The sequence below is a fragment of the Crotalus tigris genome, unplaced genomic scaffold, assembly GCF_016545835.1.
Source record: "Crotalus tigris isolate CLP2741 ecotype Arizona unplaced genomic scaffold, ASM1654583v1 scf7180000017666.379230911805:20528666, whole genome shotgun sequence".
Lineage (NCBI taxonomy): Eukaryota > Metazoa > Chordata > Lepidosauria > Squamata > Viperidae > Crotalus > Crotalus tigris.
Window position 1 is genome coordinate 10,794,347 of NW_024096552.1, and position 21,621 is coordinate 10,815,967.

The following is a 21,621-nucleotide window of genomic DNA, read 5'->3' on the forward strand; positions in this document are numbered from 1 at the left end:
AATACTGAATAACTCAGGACATGGCTATCAAACATCAAAAACATCTACCAGACTATCTCATCTCCTTTACATGGATGATTTGAAGCTGTATGGAAAAACATCATCTGAAATAGAATCGCTGCTCAACACTGTCCGTATATATAGCCAAGATATTGTTATGGAGTTTGGCTTGGACAAATATGCCACACTTACTATCAAACAAGGAAAAGTAGTGAAAACTGAAGGAATCAAGATGCCCCACGAAAATAACATTAAGAGTCTGGATGAAGAAGATTACTACAAATACTTGGGTATCCTTCAAGCTGACAACATCAAGCACACTGAAGTCAAGAAAAAGATTAGAGGTGAATACATCAAGAGAGTGAAGAAGATAGGAAGACCAGAAAAATAATGACAATGAATCATGCCCTTCATCCATGCAGTGACATTGACAGACTTTATCTACCAAGGCAAATAGGTGGGCATGGAATGCTACAAGTACATCAGATGGTTGAAGAAGAAAAAATGGCTTTGGAAGAATATCTGAAGAACAATGATGAAGATGCATTGAAATTAGTATATCAGGAAGGCTTACTGACTACTGGAGAGACCAAACTGGCCTACAAGAAAGACCAAATGAAGAACAGAATAGAGGCATGGGAAGACAAAGCACTACATAGCCCATTCATTAAAAAAATAGCTGGCAAGCAGATATTAACAAGACCTGGCAATGGCTAAGAGCAGGAAAATTGAAGAAAGAGACAGAGGGACTAATTCTGGCTGCACAAGACCAAGTCTTAAGGACAAATGCATATAAAGTCAAAATTGAGAAGACAGCAACAGACAGTAAGGGCCGCCTATGCAAAGAAGCTGAAGAAACAGTGGACCACCTGGTAAGCTGTTGCAAGAAGATTGCACAGACTGACTGCAAGCAGCAGCATGACAAAGTAGCAACAGTGGTGCATTGGAAGATCTGCAAAAAATATCATTTTCCTGTAAGCAAAAACTGGTGGGATCATAAAATAGAGAAAGTCATAGAAAATGATAAAATTAAACTGCTCTGGGACTTCAGAAGTCAAACAGACAAGCACCTGCAACATAACACCCCAGACTTAACAATTGTCGATAAGAAAGACAAAAAAGTCTGGATAGTGGACGTGGCAGTGCCTGGAGATAGCAGAATAGAAGAGAAAGAACTGGAGAAGATAACAAAATACAAAGACCTACAAATAGAAATAGAAAGACTGTGGCAAAAGCAAGCAAGGTAGTACCAATAGTCATAGGCTCCTTGGGTGCAATCCCAAAACAACTGGAGCACCACTTGAACACCATTGGCATTGACAAATTCGCTATTAGTCAATTGCAAAAGGCAGCCTTATTAGGAACTGCTTTCATCCTGCGACGATATCTGTAATACCATCAACATCCACATCTGCCTATCTCAGGTCCTGGGTAAGGACTCGATAGGTAGACAAATACCAAATCCAGTCTGAACATCTGGCTGACTGTGCGATGATCAATAATAATAATAATAATAATTATATTAAGTTGGCAGTGAAGGAATCTAGCAGAGATATACAACTGTTCTCATTTGGAAATCAGGCACCTCTACCTCAGGAAGAACAAAACCCTCTAACTAAAGAAATAAAAGAATTGAAACAAAGAATAACTGAGCATCTAGAACAGCACAAAAAGAACAGAATAAGGCTACCTGCATTGAAGCTTGTTCCAAAGAAACAGCTAGCACAAGCATTAAAAGATGCAAATATTGCAATATCAAGTATAAGCACCAATTCACTGCAAGAAACAAACCAACTAATGTACAGCACAGCTGCAGTTATAACAGAATACCTGGGATGCAAAATCAACAAAGAAGAAAAACAAACAAACAGTGCACCAGAAAAATGGAAGGTTAGACTAGAAAATAAGATCAGCAAGTTAAGATCACATGCAAGCAAGCTAGAACAGATGAAAGAAAAGAAGCTGAAGAACAAGAAGACCAAAGAATACCTAATCAAGAAATACCACTTAGAAACAAGGAAGATCAAGGAAGCACTGGAAATAATAAAGCAACAAATAACAGCTATAGCCAGGAAAATCAGTAGATATGAAGCTCGAATTGCAAACTATAGGCAGAACCTCCAATTTCAATCCAATCAGAAACGTTTCTACCAATCCATCAATGGAGAAACTGCAAGGAATCAGTCAGTACCTGACAAGGAAGAAACAGTGCAGTTCTGGAAGCAGATATGGGATAACCCAAAGAAATACAACAAGGATGCGGCTTGGTTAAAAGAGGTGGATGCAAATAAAACAAAAGTTGAAATGAAAGAACTAGCAAAAACAAAAATGGTAGAAAAAAGAGCAAAGAAAATCAAAAATTGGTCAGCACCAGGTGAAGATGAACTGCATGGGTTTTGGTTGAAACATCTAACTGTTATACACCCACTCATTGCCAAACAGTTCAACAATATACTAAGGAGGAGAAATTGAAAAGTGGCTAACAACTGGGAAAACCTACCTAATAATGAAAAATCCAGCAAAAGGGGCAACACCAGGCAACTACAGGCCAATTACCTGCTTACCAACAACTTTCAAATTACTAACTGGTGTAGTAGCTGATGCAGTGCAACAGCATCTAGTTGAAAACAATCTCTTTCCACCTGAGCAGAAAGGAAACCGCCCCAATAGCAGAGGAACAAAAGATCAACTCCTAATAGACAAAATGATCTTGGAAAACTGCAAGAGAAGGAAGACCAACCTGAATGTGGCATGGATTGACTACAAAAAGGCATTTGACTCTCTGCCACATGATTGGATAATAAAGTGCCTAGAAATAACAGGAGTCAGTAGAAACATCAGAAAATTTGTGCAAAGATCGATGGCACAATGGAAGACACAGTTGCAGATCAATGGTGAGAGGCTGGGAGAGGTTAATATCAAGAGAGGAATATTTCAAGGAGATTCATTATCACCATTACTATTTGTTATTGCACTGTTTCCTCTGTCAACAATACTGAATAACTCAGGACATGGCTATCAAACATCAAAAACATCTGCCAGACTATCCCACCTCCTTTATATGGATGATCTGAAGCTGTATGGAAAAACATCATCTGAAATAGAATCGCTGCTCAACACTGTCCGTATATATAGCCAAGATATTGTAATGGAGTTTGGCTTGGACAAATGTGCCACACTTACTATCAAACAAGGAAAAATAATGAAAACTGAAGGAATCAAGATGCCCCACGAAAATAACATTAAGAGTCTGGATGAGGAAGAGTACTACAAATACTTGGGTATCCTTCAAGCTGACAACATCAAGCACACTGAAGTCAAGAAAAAGATTAGAGGTGAATACATCAAGAGAGTGAAGAAGATCTTAAAGTCCAAACTCAATGGAGGAAATACCATAAAGGCAATCAACACCTGGGCAATCCCAGTCATTAGGTACACAGCTGGAATAGTGTACTGGACTCAAGCAGAACTAAAAGCAATGGATAGGCAGACCAGAAAAATAATGACAATGAATCATGCCCTTCATCCACGCAGTGACATTGATAGACTTTATCTACCAAGGCAAATAGGTGGGCGTGGAATGCTACAAGTACATCAGATGGTTGAAGAAGAAAAAATGGCTTTGGAAGAATATCTGAAGAACAATGATGAAGATGCACTGAAATTAGTATATCAGGAAGGCTTACTAACTACTGGAGAGACCAAACTGGCCTACAAGAAAGACCAAATGAAGAACAGAATAGAGGCATGGGAAGACAAAGCACTACATGGCCAATACATGAAAAAAAATAGCTGGGAAAGCAGATAATAATAAAACCTGGCAATGGCTAAGAGCAGGAAAATTGAAGAAAGAGACCGAGGGACTAATTCTGGCTGCACAAGACCAAGCCTTAAGGACAAATGCATACAAAGTCAAAATTGAGAAGACAGCAACAGACAGTAAGTGCCGCCTATGCAAAAAAGCTGAAGAAACAGTGGACCACTTGGTAAGCTGTTGCAAGAAGATTGCACAAACTGATTACAAGCAGCGGCATGACAAAGTAGCAACAATGGTGCATTGGAAGATCTGCAAAAAGTATCATTTGCCTGTAAGCAAAAACTGGTGGGATCATAAAATAGAGAAAGTCATAGAAAATGATAAAATTAAACTGCTCTGGGACTTCAGAATTCAAACAGACAAGCACCTGCAACATAACACCCCAGACTTAACAATTGTCGATAAGAAAGACAAAAAAGTCTGGATAGTGGACGTGGCAGTGCCTGGAGATAGCAGAATAGAAGAGAAAGAACTGGAGAAGATAACAAAATACAAAGACCTACAAATAGAAATAGAAAGACTGTGGCAAAAGCAAGCAAGGGTAGTACCAATAGTCATAGGCTCCTTGGGTGCAATCCAAAACAACTGGAGCACCACTTGAACACCATTGGCATTGACAAATTCGCTATTAGTCAATTGCAAAAGGCAGCCTTATTTAGGAACTGCTTCCATCCTGCGACGATATCTGTAATACCATCAAACATCCACATCTGCCTATCCCAGGTCCTGGGTAAGGACTCGATAGGTAGACAAAATGCCAAATCCAGTCTGAACATCTGGCTGACTGTGCGATGATCGATAATAATAATAATAATAAAATAATAATAATAAAGTTGGAAGGGACCTTGGAGGTCATTAAGTCCTACCCCCTGCTCAGGCAGGTAACCCTATACCATTTCGGACAAATGGCTGTCCAGTTTCTTCTTAAAAACTTCCAGTGTTGGAGCATTCACCGCTTCTGGAGGCAGGTTGTTCCACTGGTTAATTGTGCTAACTGTCAGGAAGCTTTTCCCTTGTTCTAGGTTGCTTCTCCCTTTGGTTAGTTTCCATCCATTGCTTCTTGTCCTGCCTTCAGGCGCTTTGGAAAATAGCTTGACTCTTCTTTGTGGCAGCCTCTGAGATATTGGAACACTGCTATCATGTCCCCCCTCGTCTTTTTCTTCATTAAACTAGACATACCCAATTCTAGCAACCATTCCTTATATTCCTTTAGCCTCCAGTCGCCTAATCATCTTTGTTGCTCTTCTCTGTACTCTTTCTAGAAGCTCAACATTTTTTTTTACATCGTGGTGACCAAAACTGGATGCAGTATTCCAAGTGTGGCCTTACCAAGGCATTGTAAAGTGGTATTAATACTTCACGTGATCTTGATTCTATCCCTCTGTTAATGCAGCCTAGCACTGTGTTGACTTTTTTGGCAGCTGCAGCACACTGCTGGCTTATATTTAAATGATTGTTCACTAGGACTCCGAGATCCCTCTCACAGTTACTACTATTGAGCAAGGTACCCCCTATACTATACCTGTACATTTGGTTTTTCTTGCCTAAATGTAGAACCTTACTTTTTTCACCATTAAATTTCATTTTGTTAGATAGTGCCCAATATTCAAGTCTGTCCACATCCTCCTGTATCCTAAGCCTGTCTTCTGGAGTATTGGCTATTCCTGGTGTCGTCTGCAAATTTGATGAGTTCCCCATCTATCCCCTTGTCCAGATCGTTGATGAAGATGTTGAAGAGCACTGGGCCCAGAACAGAGCCCTGGGGCACCCCACTACACACTTCCCTCCTTGTAGATACGGTTCCACTGAGGACCACATGCTAAGTACAGCCGGTAAGCCAGCTACAGATGCATCTGGTGGTGATGCTGTCTAACCCGCATTTCTATCTTATTGAGTAGTAGGTTGTGATCTACTTTATCTTATAATTTACTGAAGTCCAAGTAAATTATATCCACAGCATTCCTCTGGTCCACTAATTTTGTCACTTGGTCAAAGAATGCAATAAGATTTGTCTGGCATGATCTGTTTTTGACAAACCTGTGTTGGCCTTTAGTAATGACTTTGTTTGCCTCTAGGTGTTTGCTGATTCATTGTTTGATTATCTTTTCCAGAATTTTGCCAGGTATTGATAGGTCTGTAATTTCCTGGATCCATTTTTTTTCCTTTTTTGAAGATGGGAACTACATCAGCTCTTTTCCAGTCCTCTGGTAGTTCCCCAGTGCTCCAGGATCTTTGAAAAATATAGTTCAGTGGTTCTGAGATCACATCTGCCAGTTCCTTGAGAACCATGAGGTGTAATCCATCTGGTCCTGGTGATTTGAACTCGTCTAGGCTGGACAGATGCTCACCTACCATTTTCTTGCCTATCTTAACTTGTATTTCTATTTTGTTTTTTATGGCACTATTTTTGATAGCTTGGTCTGTTTTTTCCCTTTGTGTAAAGACAGATGCGAAAAATGAGTTAAATAGTTCTGCTTTCTCCCTGTTGCTTGTCACCTTCTTGCCACTTTCTCCCACTAATGGACCAATCATTTCCTTCACTTTTTTCTTTTTTACATGTTGAAAGAAGCTTTTTTGTTATTTTTTACTTTGGTCGCAAGCCTTAGTTCATTTTGAGCCTTAACTTTCCTCACTTCATCTTTGCAGGCTTGGGCTATTTGCTGATATTCTGACTTAGTTATGTGCCCCTCTTTCCACTTTCTATACTTCTCCTTTTTATCTTTCAATTGATCAGAGAGTTCTTTATGCAGCCATGCTGGTTTCTTTTGAGAACTGTTATTTTTCCTCTTTGTTGGTATTGTGCTAGACTGGGCTTTTATTATCTTACTTTTCAAAATTTCCCAAGCTTCTTGAGTTGTTTTCCCCTGGAGGATTCTCATCCATGAAATCCTTCACAAACCCTTTCTAAGTTTATTGAAATTAGCTCTCTTAAAGTCCGAGACTGTAGTTTGACTGTGTTCTATTGCTTGTGCTTCCATAATGTTGAATTGTGCTATACGCTGGCCTTTTCCATTTTGGTCCTTATACACTGGTAAGACCTCTGGAAAAATAAGCCTACAGCCTGCTAAGTTCCTGCCCCAGGTTCTGGAAGTCATTCTGCACAGTGAGTACATCTTTTGGGGACAGATCGTTAGTGCCAAGATGTACAACAGCCTCTATATCACAGTCCTTGCTGGCATTCTTGATTATTCTTGTCCCTACTGGCAGTAGCACCTGGAAGACACCTGACCTCTTTCGATACCTCTGTGTCCTTTCCTAAATTTACATCCCTTATAACTGAATCACAAACCAGAAGGTGGCTTCTCTTTTTGGGTGCCTTTCTGTTCTTGCATGACTGATGTGTAATACCTGATTCGCACTTCTCCCTGTTGAAAACAAGTTCTTTATCTCGGACCAAGATCCCCTGCTTATTTGAGTTATCATCACAAATACCTTTACTTGTCTCCTTAATGTCCCTATTAAGGTCAGTAAGGGCACTGTATCTGTTGTGCAGGGACACAGCAAAAGCTTTGTGTTTATGGTTCACAGCTCTCACCCTGCCAGATCCCACGGTTGTCCACACTGCCCTTCTCCTGCAGGATCTTTGTGGTAGAGGGGGCTGATAGCTTGGAGGCTCAGTGGAGCAGAAGGGCTGAACTGGACACCTAATTTCTGCCTGAAGAGCAGAGATTACAGACCCTAGATAAATAATCTGTCCTTGTAGATTAGTGATTTGTTTACAGATAGGACGGTTTCCAAGATTGAAAAGGGTACTGTGAAAGACAGCTGCAAAATCTAAGAATGATTTTAGATGGAATATTATGAAATGCATCTAGGGAAACAAATGGCGTTAATTTTTCTAGATGCGCAGAGAGCCTTTGATAATGTTAACTGGCAATTTATGGGACAACAATTGAATTATATGGATTTTGGAGAAAACTTTATAAATATAATCAAAACAATTTATCATAGACAAACTGCTAAAATAATTGAGAATGGAGATTTTACAGAGAACTTCAATATTAAAAAAGGTACAAGACAGGGTGTCCACTATCTCTATTATTATTTATTTTAAAAGAAAATGGAGGATTTGGGCTACCAGACTGGATTCTATGCTATCAAGCAGCTGTATTAATATGGTTAAAAGAATGGATAACCCTTAGACACAAAAGACTATTATACTTAGAAGGACATGACCTACAACTCGGATGGCATGCCTTTCTATGTTATGGGAAGAACAAAATCCATAAATATTTTCAAAATTACTATGTAAGAAATACTTTGCTTCTAACATGGGAAAAGATAAAAACAAAAATTTACATGAAAATACCAGGATGGATCTCGACAATAGAAGCGTTTGTACACCCAAATTTAATTAACTATGAGAAACTTGTGACTTACAGAGACATTTTTAATACTGATGGGAAATTACAAACTAAACAAGAACTGGAAGGGCATTGAGTTATCATGGCAGCTATATTTGCAAATGCAAATGAGATATGAGAAAGATGCCAAAACATGTGGTTTTTATAAAGATCAGACAGTGTTTGAACAGATACTACTGCCTTCAGATGAAAAATTGATTAAGAAACTTTATAATTTTCTGTTAAATTTAAAAATGGAAGATGAACAAGTTAACAAAACAATAATAACTTGGGCAAAAAACTTTGGGCACAATGTAGAGTTAGAAAAATGGCAAAACCTGTGGGAAAGAAACAATAAAATAACAAAGCTACTTACAAAGAAAATGTATATAAAATGTTTTATAGATGGCATTTACCACCTGCAAGATTATCAAAAACGTTTAAAAATATGTCTAGCAATTGTTGGAAATGTAGACAAAAGCCAGGCACATATTACCATCTTTGGTGGACATGCCCTAAAGCAAAAAAAAAAAAAAACTCTGATCAAAAATACATACGTGGTTAGAGAGAATGTTAGGAAAACATGTAGACTACAAACTGAAACTATTTCCTTTGGGTATAATCTTAGAAAACTATGATGAAGAATGTGTAAATTTAATATTACATGCACTAACAGCAGCGAGAATTACATTTGCTCAGTATTGGAAAAATGAAGAAACACCACCTGAGGAAGATATAATTAAGAAAATTCTGGACTGTGCAGAAATGGATAGGCTTTCATTGAAAATAAAAGGGAAACAAGATTCAGAATATTTTCAAACATGGGATAATTTTTACAAATGGCTAGAAAAACAGAGTAAAGAGTAGGAATGGAAATAGTATTATTATTATTGTTAAATATGTGAACCCAGACAACACTAAGCATTAAAGATTGTACTAGTGAAAAAATCAATAAAATATATTTTTTTTAAAAAAAAGAGGAAGCCTGCCTCTTGGGACCTACCAAATTTCTGGTGGATAGAACCTGTAAAATGCCTTCCCTGTCAGATCTAATGGGACAGCCTTATATAATTGGGAAAAGTCGGTCCCTCAGATAACCTGACCCCAGGAGCACACCTAACTGCCACACTACGGCATTCTGTACTAGTTGAAATTCCCAGAAAATCTTCAAGGACAGCCATGTAAAGCATATTACAGTAGTTCAATCTGGAAGTAACTAGGAGATGAATGATTGTGAGTAGAGTATCCCAGTGTAGGAAGCGGTACACCTAGTTCATAATATGAAGCTGTGCAAAGACCCTCTTAACTATGACTGTCACGTGTTCTTTGAGTATGACTTATGAGTCTTGAAAGACCCCCAAGTTATGCATGGGTGTGTCTCAGGCAGTGTCACCAATCTAATATCAAAGATGTTATAATCCTTGAACTGGTAAGACGCAAAAGTCAAAATCACAAACTTTGCCAGGGTTCAGTTGAAGGCTGTTTTGTCCCATGCAGACTTCACAGCCTCCAGGCACTGGGATAAAACATTCACTGCATCATTTAATTTCCCAGAAGCAGAAATGGACAGTTACTTTTTAACATACAACTAAATGGGACTAGAATTTCCATTGTAAATCAAGTCAGATGTAATTTTATGACAATTTTTACAGCAGTCGTTAAAGGATTACCCATATAATTGGGTATCATCTATGTACTGATGATACCTGATCCTTGGGTCGGATGAACCACCTAGCAGTCTCATGTAATCATTGAGAAGAATGGCTTCATGTAATGGGAGATAGGAAAGCACTGAACTCCATAGCACATCACACAATAGGGATCCAAGGCAGACCTTTCCAATCATTAACATCTGGAATTGACCCAGCACTGTCCTGTGCAACTGCCCCCAATTCCCTGAGCTAAATTAGAAAAATATCATGATTGATGGTATTGAAAGCTGCTGAGAGATCAAGTACAGCAAAAGTAGATCCACAACTTCTATTCCACCTCCATTTTTAATAACCGAGATCATTAAAAAAAATATGACCAATGCTGTTTCTGTCCCATATGTGGGCCTGAATCCCAACTGAAAAAATCCAAAAAAATAGATACCGTACACCTTTATCAAAAAGTGTCTGACCACTTTGGGTTTGCCATCACGGCCGCCGCTGGAAGGCAACCTCCGTCTTCCATTTTGCTCCACTGGGGGACCCTGGAATGGGTCGAAAGTTGTCCTGTAGGGGTGATAAGCAAGGAGGGGACCCCACTTGATCTCAAGAGGGCAGTAGCCCTTCCACTTGATCTGGGGCAGCCCTCCAAACCGGCAGACGAAAGACCGGCCATAGAAATATGGCTTATCACTAGGCTGCAGACAGCCGAAGTCAAACTTACCACCAGGCACTTCTGAAGTAGCGCGGATGAGACTGGATGAAATCTGAACCAATCCTAAGTATTTTGCTTTCTTGTGAACGCTGCCCAAAATATTTTCCCCCGTAAAGAGAGAGGGAAGGAATTTCTATCTCACCCTCTAAGAATAGCGGCGACTGACTATTCAGGGGAATTAAAACACTGAAAGAATAACCTTAATCTAACTGCATATATATGCTTCTAAAATTTGGGGACCAAAAGATTTCTTATCTTTACTGAAGACTTTGGTTTTTGTTTACAAAAAGAAATAAAATTGGAAAAAGGATTATAAAAATTTTGGACTTAAAATTGTTTAAATGGCATTGTGACATCTTGTGGCCAAGTTTGATATTACAACTTATTATTGTCTAAAGGAGACTTGGCTTGAAGCCCAGATTACAGATAAGACTTTTTCAACCTTGACAAATATCAGCTGTGAGAAGCTCAGCTGTGTTCTATACTCAGTTATAAAATTATTTTCATTCTCTAACTTTAAAGCCCTCAATTTAGCACACCATTAAGAGAATATGGATGAAGATTCTTTTTATGTTGAAAGCAATACATGAAACCATTCTTTCAGCTTGTGATGAAATAAGATGCTACAGAAAAGAACAAGATGTCAGCCTAGATATACGAACCCAAATTTTGACTACAATTAAAGAATCAACTATGCAGAAGATAACAGAAGAAGTGGAACAATTAAATACTATGATAGAGGATTCAACTGACCAACAAATACAGTCAATGGAAAATCCAGAAAAGGGACTGACAACACTGAAAATGGAAAAGACTTTCTATATAAACCAGAAGAAACTTGAGGAGCAAGATGAAGAACAGACCGAAGGGAAGAGAAACGTATCAGGACAACTATGAGGATCTGGAATAATAGAGAGATGATTCGCTAGCCCTTCCAAAAAAATGGTGACTGGATAGTCTCTTTTATTTCAAATAATATAAATAACAACAGACTGAGATCTATTTGATGACTTAAAAGCACTGACGTGGAAGATGAGCTGGCAAAGGAAGAAAGCCAGAATAAGGCTGAAGAAAATTGGGGTTTTGATTTATTAGAGAAGATTTTATATTACTAATTAAAATAGAAAAGTGGAACAATTAAATATTATGACAGAAGATCCAACTGATCAACAAATACAGTTAATGGAAAACCCAGAAAAGGGACTGAAAATATGGAAAAGGGAAAAGACTTCCTACATAAATCAGAAGAAACCTGAGGATCAAGAAGAAAAACAGACTGAAGAAAAGATAAACAGTTCAGGACAACTATGTCGAGATGGAAAAATAGAGAGAGAATTTGTTAGTCCTCTCAAAAAAATGGTGACCAGATGGTTTTTTCTATGTCAAACAATATACATAACAACACAGGGAGATTCATTTGATGACTCAAAAGCACGGACATGGAAGATAAGCTAGAATAACATGAAAGAAAACTAGAATAAGACTGAAGAAAATTGGGGTTTTGACTTATTAGTGAGAATTAAAATAGAATATACTCAAATAAATGTGCACTTTGAATACTAGATATTGTTATGAGTTGAGATAAAGAAAATTTTGATCATTTAAAACTTGGAAGTATAAATATTAACAGTTAAATTTGAACATTGATTTGCTTATAAAGATTAAATGTAAAGGTAATTAAGATATATGTATGCTAAAAATCTATTGATTAATGTAATAAATGTTTCTACTTAGCGATAATAAAAATTATTAGCTTAAATATGAGATAGTAGGTATTAAGAGAAAAAGAGAGGAAGTATTAAATGTGGAAATAAGAAAAAATTTGGTTACTAAATTTAAGATATTTGGAAATTATCAGAAAATAAGAATATATTGTGTTATTAATTAGTTGATGTAAGATGGTGAGAATTCAAATAGATGTGTATCCTGAACATTAGATCTTGTGATGAATTGTGATAAAGGGAATTGGGATTATTTAAAACTTGGAAATTATAAATATTAAACATTAAATTTAAATATTAATGGGACACTAAAAATTGGGAAAAACTAACTGGGACACTGATTGTCTAAAAAGATTGAATATTAAAATAATTACAATATGTATAAACTAAAAATTATTGATAAATGTAAGAGTTATTTTTATTTAAACAATATAATAAGAATTGTATTAATTCAAATATGAGACAGTAAATATCAGGGGGAAAAAGAGAGGAAATATTTAATGTAATAGTTTGAGATATGTACTAAAGATATTTGTATGTTATTGAATTATTGACCAACTCAGCCGTAAAACTAGAAAATCAATAAAACTTTCTTTAAAAAATGTTCATATTTTTTAAAAATAAAACTATTAAAAGAAGATTCAAAATAATTTCACTTGTTATCAATTTAATCCTATTTGTTTGTATTTCAAATTTGTATTTTAATCCTATAAACTAATCGTTATTTTACTTATATTTATGAAACATTCACATTTGACAGCTATTTTTCATTAGAAGTATTTCATTAGAATATATGCATCATAGGTAATCTCAAGAAGTAGATTATATGGTTGGGAAAAGGAAAAATAGACTTTGTGTATTGTAGATGAACACAAAAGTCCACTATGTACTACAGTGTTTCCCAAACTTGACAATTTTAAGGCATGAGGACTTCAACTCCCAGAATTTCACAGCCAGCAACGCTTAGTTGTACTAAGTACATTGCTCCATATATATATGGAGCAATGTACTTAGTACAACTAAGAACACCTATATCAACACATTCTTAAACACTGGGATGATCTGAGGGTTCAGTGGACTTCCTCCCCATTTATTAGTTCACCCCAGTAAACAAATGAAATGTCTGGAAATGTAAGCATGCCAAGACCAAAAAGTTATTAGAACTGATATCTAGGCTTTGTTTTTAATGAATCAATTTAATGGCTAAAAGCATACCATGGGAATCACCTGAAAGATTACTTGATCAGGTGATCCAAGCCATTGATTGATATTTTTGAATTTGCCCGGAGGCAGCGGTTTCTTCACCCTCCTCCTCCCTTTCTTCCTCCTGCTTCCCCCGGCCAGCTCGGGCAGATGCCAGAGCAAGAAGGGTACACGGGGGGAGCAGCCGGGCCAGTGGAAGGGCTGGTAGCAGCTACATTGGATGGGTGGAGGTGATCCCGGGCAGCATGGAGTCCTGGCTGGGGTGGTGGCTTCCTCGCCCTCCTCCTCCCCTTCTTCCTCCTGCTGCCCCCCAGGTGGCAGTCTCGGCTGGGGCCAGCACCAGTATCGCTCTCTGGGCAGCCGAGCCGGCCACGCATCTCCCTGAGCCAGTCTGGGCGGCAGTCCCGGTGGGGGTGGCGGTCGGCAAGGGCATCGCTCCCTGGGCCGTCCCTGGGCAGCCGAGCCAGCCATGTGTCTCCCCGAACCTGCTCATCTCCGGCGCCGTCACTGCCATCTGGTGCTGTTTACAAGGCTGTTCGTCTGCGTGACTGAGATAGGCAGCACCGCTCCGCTCTCGTTTCCCTGGACCAAAGTTGGGGCCACTGCCTATCTCAGTCACACAGACGAATGGCTGTGTAAACAGCACCAGATGGCTCCACTGCCACTGGCGGTGGAGATCAGCAGGCTATTGCTCCCATGGTCACCGTCCCGCCGCTATGGAAGATAGCCTGGTCTGCGCCTCAGCCTCCAGCAGCCCTGCCATGCCCGAGGCAAGCCCTCTGCTCGCCGTTTCAGCAAAAACCTCTATGTGCTCCATGCCCTGCCCGTGTCGGGCAAAAGTACTCTGGCCAGGTAAGCGTGTCCGGGCTGCAACCATTCCCACTTCCTTTGATAGGTCGTGCCAGGGGGGGAGATCCACGGGAGGAAGCCAGCATGGTTCGAGGATTGCCAGGAGCATGCCGCATTAGCTGGCACCACAGGGGGTGGTCCCACGGTAATGCCAACAGTCCGGGCCGTGTGCCACTGGACTGTGCATTGACTTGCATGGGGACACTTGGCAATAGCCAATTGAAATTGCTGTGGGATGGCTTTGAGTGGCAGAGAAAGACACAGAGACACAAATGCGTCTCCACAGGAGATGCAGCAAGGACAGGAGATGAGAAGGAGTCAGCCTATGTCTGTGCACACGCACAGACTTAAACGGAGGTTTCCAAACCTGACACCCATACACAAGTGGATGTCTGGAAAAAAAGGGGGAAAAGTGGGCATGACTATTTAAAGACCCCCACTTTTCCTTTCCTTCATCCTCTTTGGCAGTGTTGACTTCTGCTCCTTCAATCTGGCTGCTCCTCACAGTCCCTGCCTGCCATGGCGATTTCTGAGAGCGGGGAGCAGCTGCCTGCTGGACAAGCCCCAAAAACTTTCTTCCTCTCCCCGATCTTGCCTTTCTTGCTCGCCCTCTCATAGAGGCATCTGCTGGGTTTCCTCAACCTCCCCCCCCATGTTTTATTTTAATCCCACCACTGCCTCCCTCTTTTGCAAAATTGACATTCCAGGGACTTGGACCTCGCTTCACTCATGGAGTCACTTGGCGAAGCTTGAAGGAGAAGCCGCTTGCTCCCACCTCCTGTGGAGCAGAACTGCTGCTTCCTCACTGCTGCTTCCTCACCCTCCCAGCAAAAGAACCCGAGAGGTGGAAGACGTCCTTTCTCCCACTTTCCGTTTCTCATCCTCTCTTTTCTGAGCACCCCTCCCAGAGTGAGCCAGAAGCCTCAACTCCAGCCTCCCACAGCAAGCTGAGATAGGCAAGCCCACAGCTCCTTCTCCCCCATCAGCCTCCTCCTCCACTTCCTGGGAACCTTCGCGCCAAAAGGCAGAAAGAAGAAAGTTCCAGAGAGGGAGAGCTGGGGTGGGGGGAGAGCAGTCTTTTCCGAGGGGAGGAGCTGGACAGGGCTGGACGGGGGCTGAGCCGGTGCAAGTCTTGCCTTAGGCTCCACTCTTTAATCAATCCCCCTGTTCCATGCATATGTGTGCATGTGTGCACACATTATGCGGCTCCCAATTTTTTCTTTTGTGAGGAAAACGGGTCCAAGTGGCTCAGTGTTTCAGCTTGCCCACCCCTGCACTAAACTAAGAGCTAAGGCAGGTTCAGTAAGCAACCCTTGAAAATGGGCAGCCAGTGGTTATGTACTGAGGCAAACCATGGCTGTAAAGAATTTTGGGAGGCATGTGCAGACCTCACTGGAAGATCAAAGTGACATCCAACATTTAAAAAGAATTGGCACAGAATACTGGACACTATAAATTTCTTTTCCATCTAACAGAACTTTTTCCCTTATTTTTAGAACTTTATGGGTTGGAAGCTCCCCTTTTGGGAGCCACTGCAGGGATCTTTTTCTGCTGCATCTATTAGTGTCTTCTTTTTCTTCTTCTTTTTTGTATTAACAGCTAAAAGCTTTTTTATTAAGTGTCCCTGATCAGATCCATGTTTAATCTTGTGCCAATAAAAGTGTGTCATTCACACTCTTATGGCACACATGGGGGATTGTGGGAAGAATCCAGAAAAAGAAATATTTTGGGAAATATTAAAAAGGCAGAATATATTTCCCCAAAGGATTTTAAAAGCAAGAAACTAACCCTCCCCCCATGTCTCTCTGCCCCAGACAGAAATCAATTCTGTAGAAATGCAGATGTGATAATCTTGTCAAAAAGACTGGAGTCAGGAAACTGGGATTAGGAAGAAAGATCCCTAGAATCAACAATACCTCACACCAAAAATCCAACAGTCATCAGCCACAGCCCCAGGGAAGCAGGATATGACCTTTGGGACATAATAGGATTAACCCTCATCATCAGAATACCAGAAAGGCACAGTCAGACTCAAGTCAAAGTTCATGCCACAGGAACAACTCCAAACAAAAGCTCAAGAACAGTGGTGGCGAACCTATGGCATGGGTGCCAGAGGCAGCACTCAGAGCCCTCTCTGTGGGTACGTGCGCCGTCGCCCAGTTCTAGGCCTTCAGCTGGGTTTTATAAAACCTTTTTGCTTTAGGCCTCTGTTGCCGTGTGCAAAAAAAAAAAGGTTCAATCTATCAATCAATTTCAACTTTTCGCAGGGGAAAAAAAAATCTTGCTAAGTTGGAATTGATTGATGAACTTTTTAGTCCCATCCAGTTTGCCGTTACCATGACAGCCATGCTCACCCAGTGGGCCACACCCACCCGACACCCAACGATGCATAAGTGGGTTTTGCGTTACAGTTTTGGCACTTGGACTCTAAAAGTTTCGCCATCACTGCTCTAGAAGGTATAAAAACCCACTCCCTACTACATGTGCTCTCTCTCTTTTCTTCTAGAGCCATCTTTCTGTCTGGCTCTCCTCTTCAATAAACTACAATCTTCCTTCTAAAGCAGTCACCATGTTGTTTATTCCCGGCTTGGACTGGACCCTGATGAAGACTTTTCCTTCAACACATTATATGTATGCATATATAATGGATTCATAAATACCATAAAATAAATTAAATATAGATGTATCAATCAATCAACCAATCGGCAGTCTATTTGCAGAGGATTAAATGCATCCATAATAATTTTTTATCTAATTTAATTATCTAAATCTAGGTATCATGCAAGTAAAACAAAAATTTTATATATGTCCAGGAGCCTTGTGGCAAATCATTCAAAAAATTCCAGATTCATAAGAGGATGGTTTTAGTTTTTTACACACATTTAAGTTTTATCACTATTTTGCAAGCAGTGCTATAAATCTCCTGTTTTCCAACAAAATCTATTTATGCCAGACTCTCACTTTCCTTTCATTATCTTATTTCTTGCTCTAAATTATTTGTCTGCCAAATTTCTTTATAAAGCACACAGGGTTCTTTACTTTTGTTATTAGCTATGTACTTACCATAACCATCCACTTAATTTTTCACCGATTTGGGATCATCCTGATATTATATAAATGAAAAACCTGTTATAGAGCTGCTGCTATTATATGAAATTCCTTTTAAACAACCCTCAATTTACTGCATTTTAAAAGGGAGTATTCATTCAGGCTGTATCTTATTAAAACTCTGTAAATCAGATATGAATTATAAGATGCTTAACTACTAATAAAAAAAACCTGAAACTAAATACATTTAAGGATAACTGTCCTTATTTGCAAAAACAAAATTGCTCCATAGAAACACAAACTTTAAAAAGCAATTTGAATGATTGTATTTAACATCTGGTATACTTTTTTTAAAAAAAATTGATAAGTGCTTACACATATTTTCCAAACAATCCTATGAAAGAGAAACACAGACTTAAAATTAACTTCTACAGGTACAGGTGGAAACCTAAGCTTAATAACTACACTATACTTTATCACAGTGCAATATATAGCTGTTTAACCTAGTCATATAACCAAAATTAATCTTTGCAAAACTATAATTAAAATACATATATCTGTGTATTTATTAAATTTATATGCTTCGCATTTTGAGGCAAGTTATCTTTGAATCTGGAGAACAAAATCTTTTTTTTTTAATGAGGACTACATGTTTTCTATAGGAAATTACTGTGGCTTGCATATTAATAGTGAGAACTTTATTTTCTTTCTCTCTTTCTTTCCCCAGAAATTGTCCCTTTGTTCACTCATTCATTCCATGTAGATATTACAATAATCCACATCTAAACATCTATTTATCCTCTCCCAGGCAGGTGTAATCTGAATTAAAAAAAAAGAATAGAGTTATAGGATCATTTGAGTGAAGAACAAGGAATGCGGAACAGGCAATGTGCAAAGATGGAGACTTAACTTTAGATTGTAGTGGCTAAAATATATATTTTCTGTGACATTCTAGGTATGCTTCCCTTATCCTTATTTGGTGTTTCCTGTTCTTAGATAGCCTCCAATTTCTCTTTTTTAAGTTTTTTCCATATTTCATTATCAAATCTTTCATCCCAAGAAGAAAACACTAGAAGTGGTTGTGACAAGGAAAGAGATTCTTACTTGCCACAGAAAAGTAGTGGACCAAATTCAAGTTGTAAAATATTGTGTCATTTTTATTTATCTGTACTTCCATCTGGAAAACTGACACACTGATGCTTTATTATGCTACTATTGCAATATTAAGAGTGTTAGAAATTTTCAGTAATGTAACAGAGCTTCCATTTGATTTACTTGTAAGGAAGTAAAAGCAACATACTTTCAACTTACTAATTCATAAAACATTTACTATTTTAGATTTAAATATTTCTACTAAATTGATATATATCATCAAAACACATACATTTAAGATTTGTCACAATGTGGTAACTATTAGATATCAAGCTATAAATTATACTGATGAATTACAACAGTTAGTTTTACACACAATACTGAAAACATATGGTCTACTGACCGTAGACTTGTTTGAAATTCAAATACATGATTGTTATAATTTGCTTTAGTAAGATGTATGTCATTTCCAGTATCAAAAATCATTTTATCTTTATTTATGTTTATGCTTTATTTATGCCATTTTCCATAAAGTGGTAGTGCATCTGTTTAACTTGTTTAGTGGTTTAATACATCAAAAAATAGACAGCACGATCAATTAGCAAATCAGATAACCCAGTGGTTCTCAACCTGTGGGTCGGGACCCCATTTGGGGTTGAACGACCATTTCATGGGGGTTGCCAAACAATGCAGTCCGCCATTTTTTTCCCCTTTCCCCTAGCTGTGCTACTCCCTTTTATTCTATTGGCTTTTGAAAGCCAATAGAATAGACTCTCTTGAATAGAGTCTAATTCTATTGGCTTTCAAAAGCCAATAGGAATTGTCCAGGCTGTCTCTGCCCTGCTGAGCCCGCCAAAAGTCCCATTCTGCAAACGGTGCTGCACCAGTTGAGTAGTCCTCGACTTATGACCGGTTGGGGGTCGCAGCATTAAAAAGATTGAGACCCACTGAGATAACAAATGAAATGTGTGTTTATATTAGCACATATATATATAATTAAAAAATAACCCCCATAAACAAAAAACATGTATGGAAATATTGTCTTATCAGTAACTTTAATATACAAACATTATCCTTTTTTGAAATATGTAAATATAATCTTTAAACAAACTAAAGCCATACGTTGATCCCTACAAATAATTTTTTAAAATACCATGCTGGCTGTATTTATTTCTTTTGACTCAGATTAAACCCTCTCAAGCTAGTCTCTATCTTTAGCCCTTTAATTTACAAGTCTTAGGTCCATAGGCTTTAATGACTAAACAACTGCTGAAGGCCTGAACAAAGTCTGAATCAGTAAAGAATAATCTCAGACTTGGCTATTTAAAGCAAATGAGAGAAAAGTTCCTGATCAGCCTGCTATAGGTTTTGACATCACACACTTTTAGAGATCCCTCTGAAAGAAATATCCAGTTAAGACAGAAAAATATAATACCATATAACAGAGATCCCCAACCTTTTGGGCACTGGGGACTGGTTCCATGGAGGTTTTTCTGCAGACCGGAGCGGGCAACGTTTTACATGCTGCCCCCCCCCCCGAATGGGGCTTTGCTTGTTTGTGCGACCCGGTTGCTGGCATGCTGCAGCCTGGGGCTGATCCATGGACCGGGGGTTGGGGACCCCTGCCATATAAAGCAATCTTTTTATATTAGATGCCTTTCTCTAGAGCAGAGGTGGGCAACCTTGGCTCTTTTATGACTCGTGGACTTCAACTCCCAGAATTCCTGAGCCAGCCATGGCTGGCTCAGGAATTCTGGGAGTTGAAGTCCACGAGTCATAAAAGAGCCAAGGTTGCCTACCCCTGCTAGACATAGAAAAAACCTATCTCTATTTAAGACTAAAGATAATACAAGTAGCAAGTTACATTTTTCTATTTGAAAAATGCTTAATATTTTACCTTCAGTCATTGAAATATACAAATTTGTGAAAGCCCCATTGCATTTTACATACCTGTCTCCATAACCAGGAGGAGACAGCCTTGCTCACGTTTACAGACTTCTCAAGATGAAGAACACCTGTTTGGGTGTTCCAATAAGGGCAATTAGAGACAGTAAGGAAAAGCCGAAGAAAAGTTGCGTAAAAAAGAGGCTTGGGTTGCTAGACGTTTAAGGAAAAATAATCTTGCATCCAAAGTGAATCGGGTCCGGGCATAACCTTGACAGTGGGCTGTGGCAAGGGTGCCGCGGGGAGATTTTGGTTTTCTCCCCGAATAAAGAGACTTTGATAAGGCTCCCCGCGCTCTTTCCACCACCTGTCCCTCATCATCTTTTCCCGTTCTTCTCTCGAGGTCTCTCGCTTTTGCTACATCTCGAGCGTAGACTCCGCTGCCATTTAAATATTCCATGGTAATTTCAGGACCCAAACCATCTAGCACACCACCAGCGGAGGCAAAATAGCGCCCTCTGCACAGTCCGGGTCTTTTCCCCTGCCCGCCTTACCTGCCGAGTTCGCGGCCGGGGCTGAGGGTATAGCGGGCCTCGAAGGGCTCGGTGAGAAGGGACGTCTGAATCTCAGTCAGGAGTCCCCTGCGCTGCTGTTGAGGAGGCGCTCGGCTACTGCGGGAAGACCGCGACAGCTGCGGCTTTTGGGCCGGACTCATAGCCAATAAAAGTCCGAGAAGACGACGATAGCGAGGAGGGCAGCGCCCGCCACTTCTCTCCTTCTTCTTACCTCCCTTCCGCTTGTCAAGCCAAAGTACCCGCCTCGCCTCGCTTCGCCTTTCACTTAGCAATTCGAAGCTGCAGCGACGGGTGGATGAGAGCCGTTCCGAGAACAGCCCCAGCCCCAGCCCCAGCCACGGCCGAGAGCCGCGAGCAACCGCTAGCCCTCCCGCGGACTCCTCCTCTCCTAGCTAGAACTGACACCGCCCAGCCACCTTACCTGCAGAGAAGAAAAAGGAGGATGGGACGTGCTGCGAGAGTGACGTTGGAGCCATAACCGTTCTGACTAGACAGGCTTATGGACGGACAACGCCATCTAGCGATGCAGCGCCAAAAAATTCGACGGCACTACCGCACTTGCGTGTTTCAAAAACCACAACTAATCTTCAAACAGGGAGGAATGTTGGGAGCAAATAATCCAAAATTTAACTATTGGAGATTAACTTCAGAAAAGCATTTTTTTCTCCATGGACTTTTCCTTTGATAGGCAAGAACTTGTCATTTCAGCCTTAAACAATAGAGAG

At 39.8% G+C, this 21,621-nt stretch overlaps 1 protein-coding gene across 2 annotated transcripts in view; it reads right to left on the reverse strand.

Moving 5' to 3' along the window:
- STK17A (serine/threonine kinase 17a) overlaps positions 1-21,269 on the reverse strand; it is a 53,478-nt gene extending 32,209 nt beyond the window's left edge. Inside the window, exon 1 of one of the 2 annotated variants that reach the window (XM_039336691.1) lies at positions 20,876-21,269. In XM_039336691.1, coding sequence (XP_039192625.1) covers positions 20,876-21,036 — 161 coding nt within the window. In that variant the 5' untranslated portion in view covers positions 21,037-21,269. Of the gene's footprint in view, positions 1-20,387; positions 20,806-20,875 lie in introns of those variants that run through there. The other variant, XM_039336692.1, reaches the window with a different exon arrangement.
- Positions 21,270-21,621: the final 352 nt, after the last annotated feature.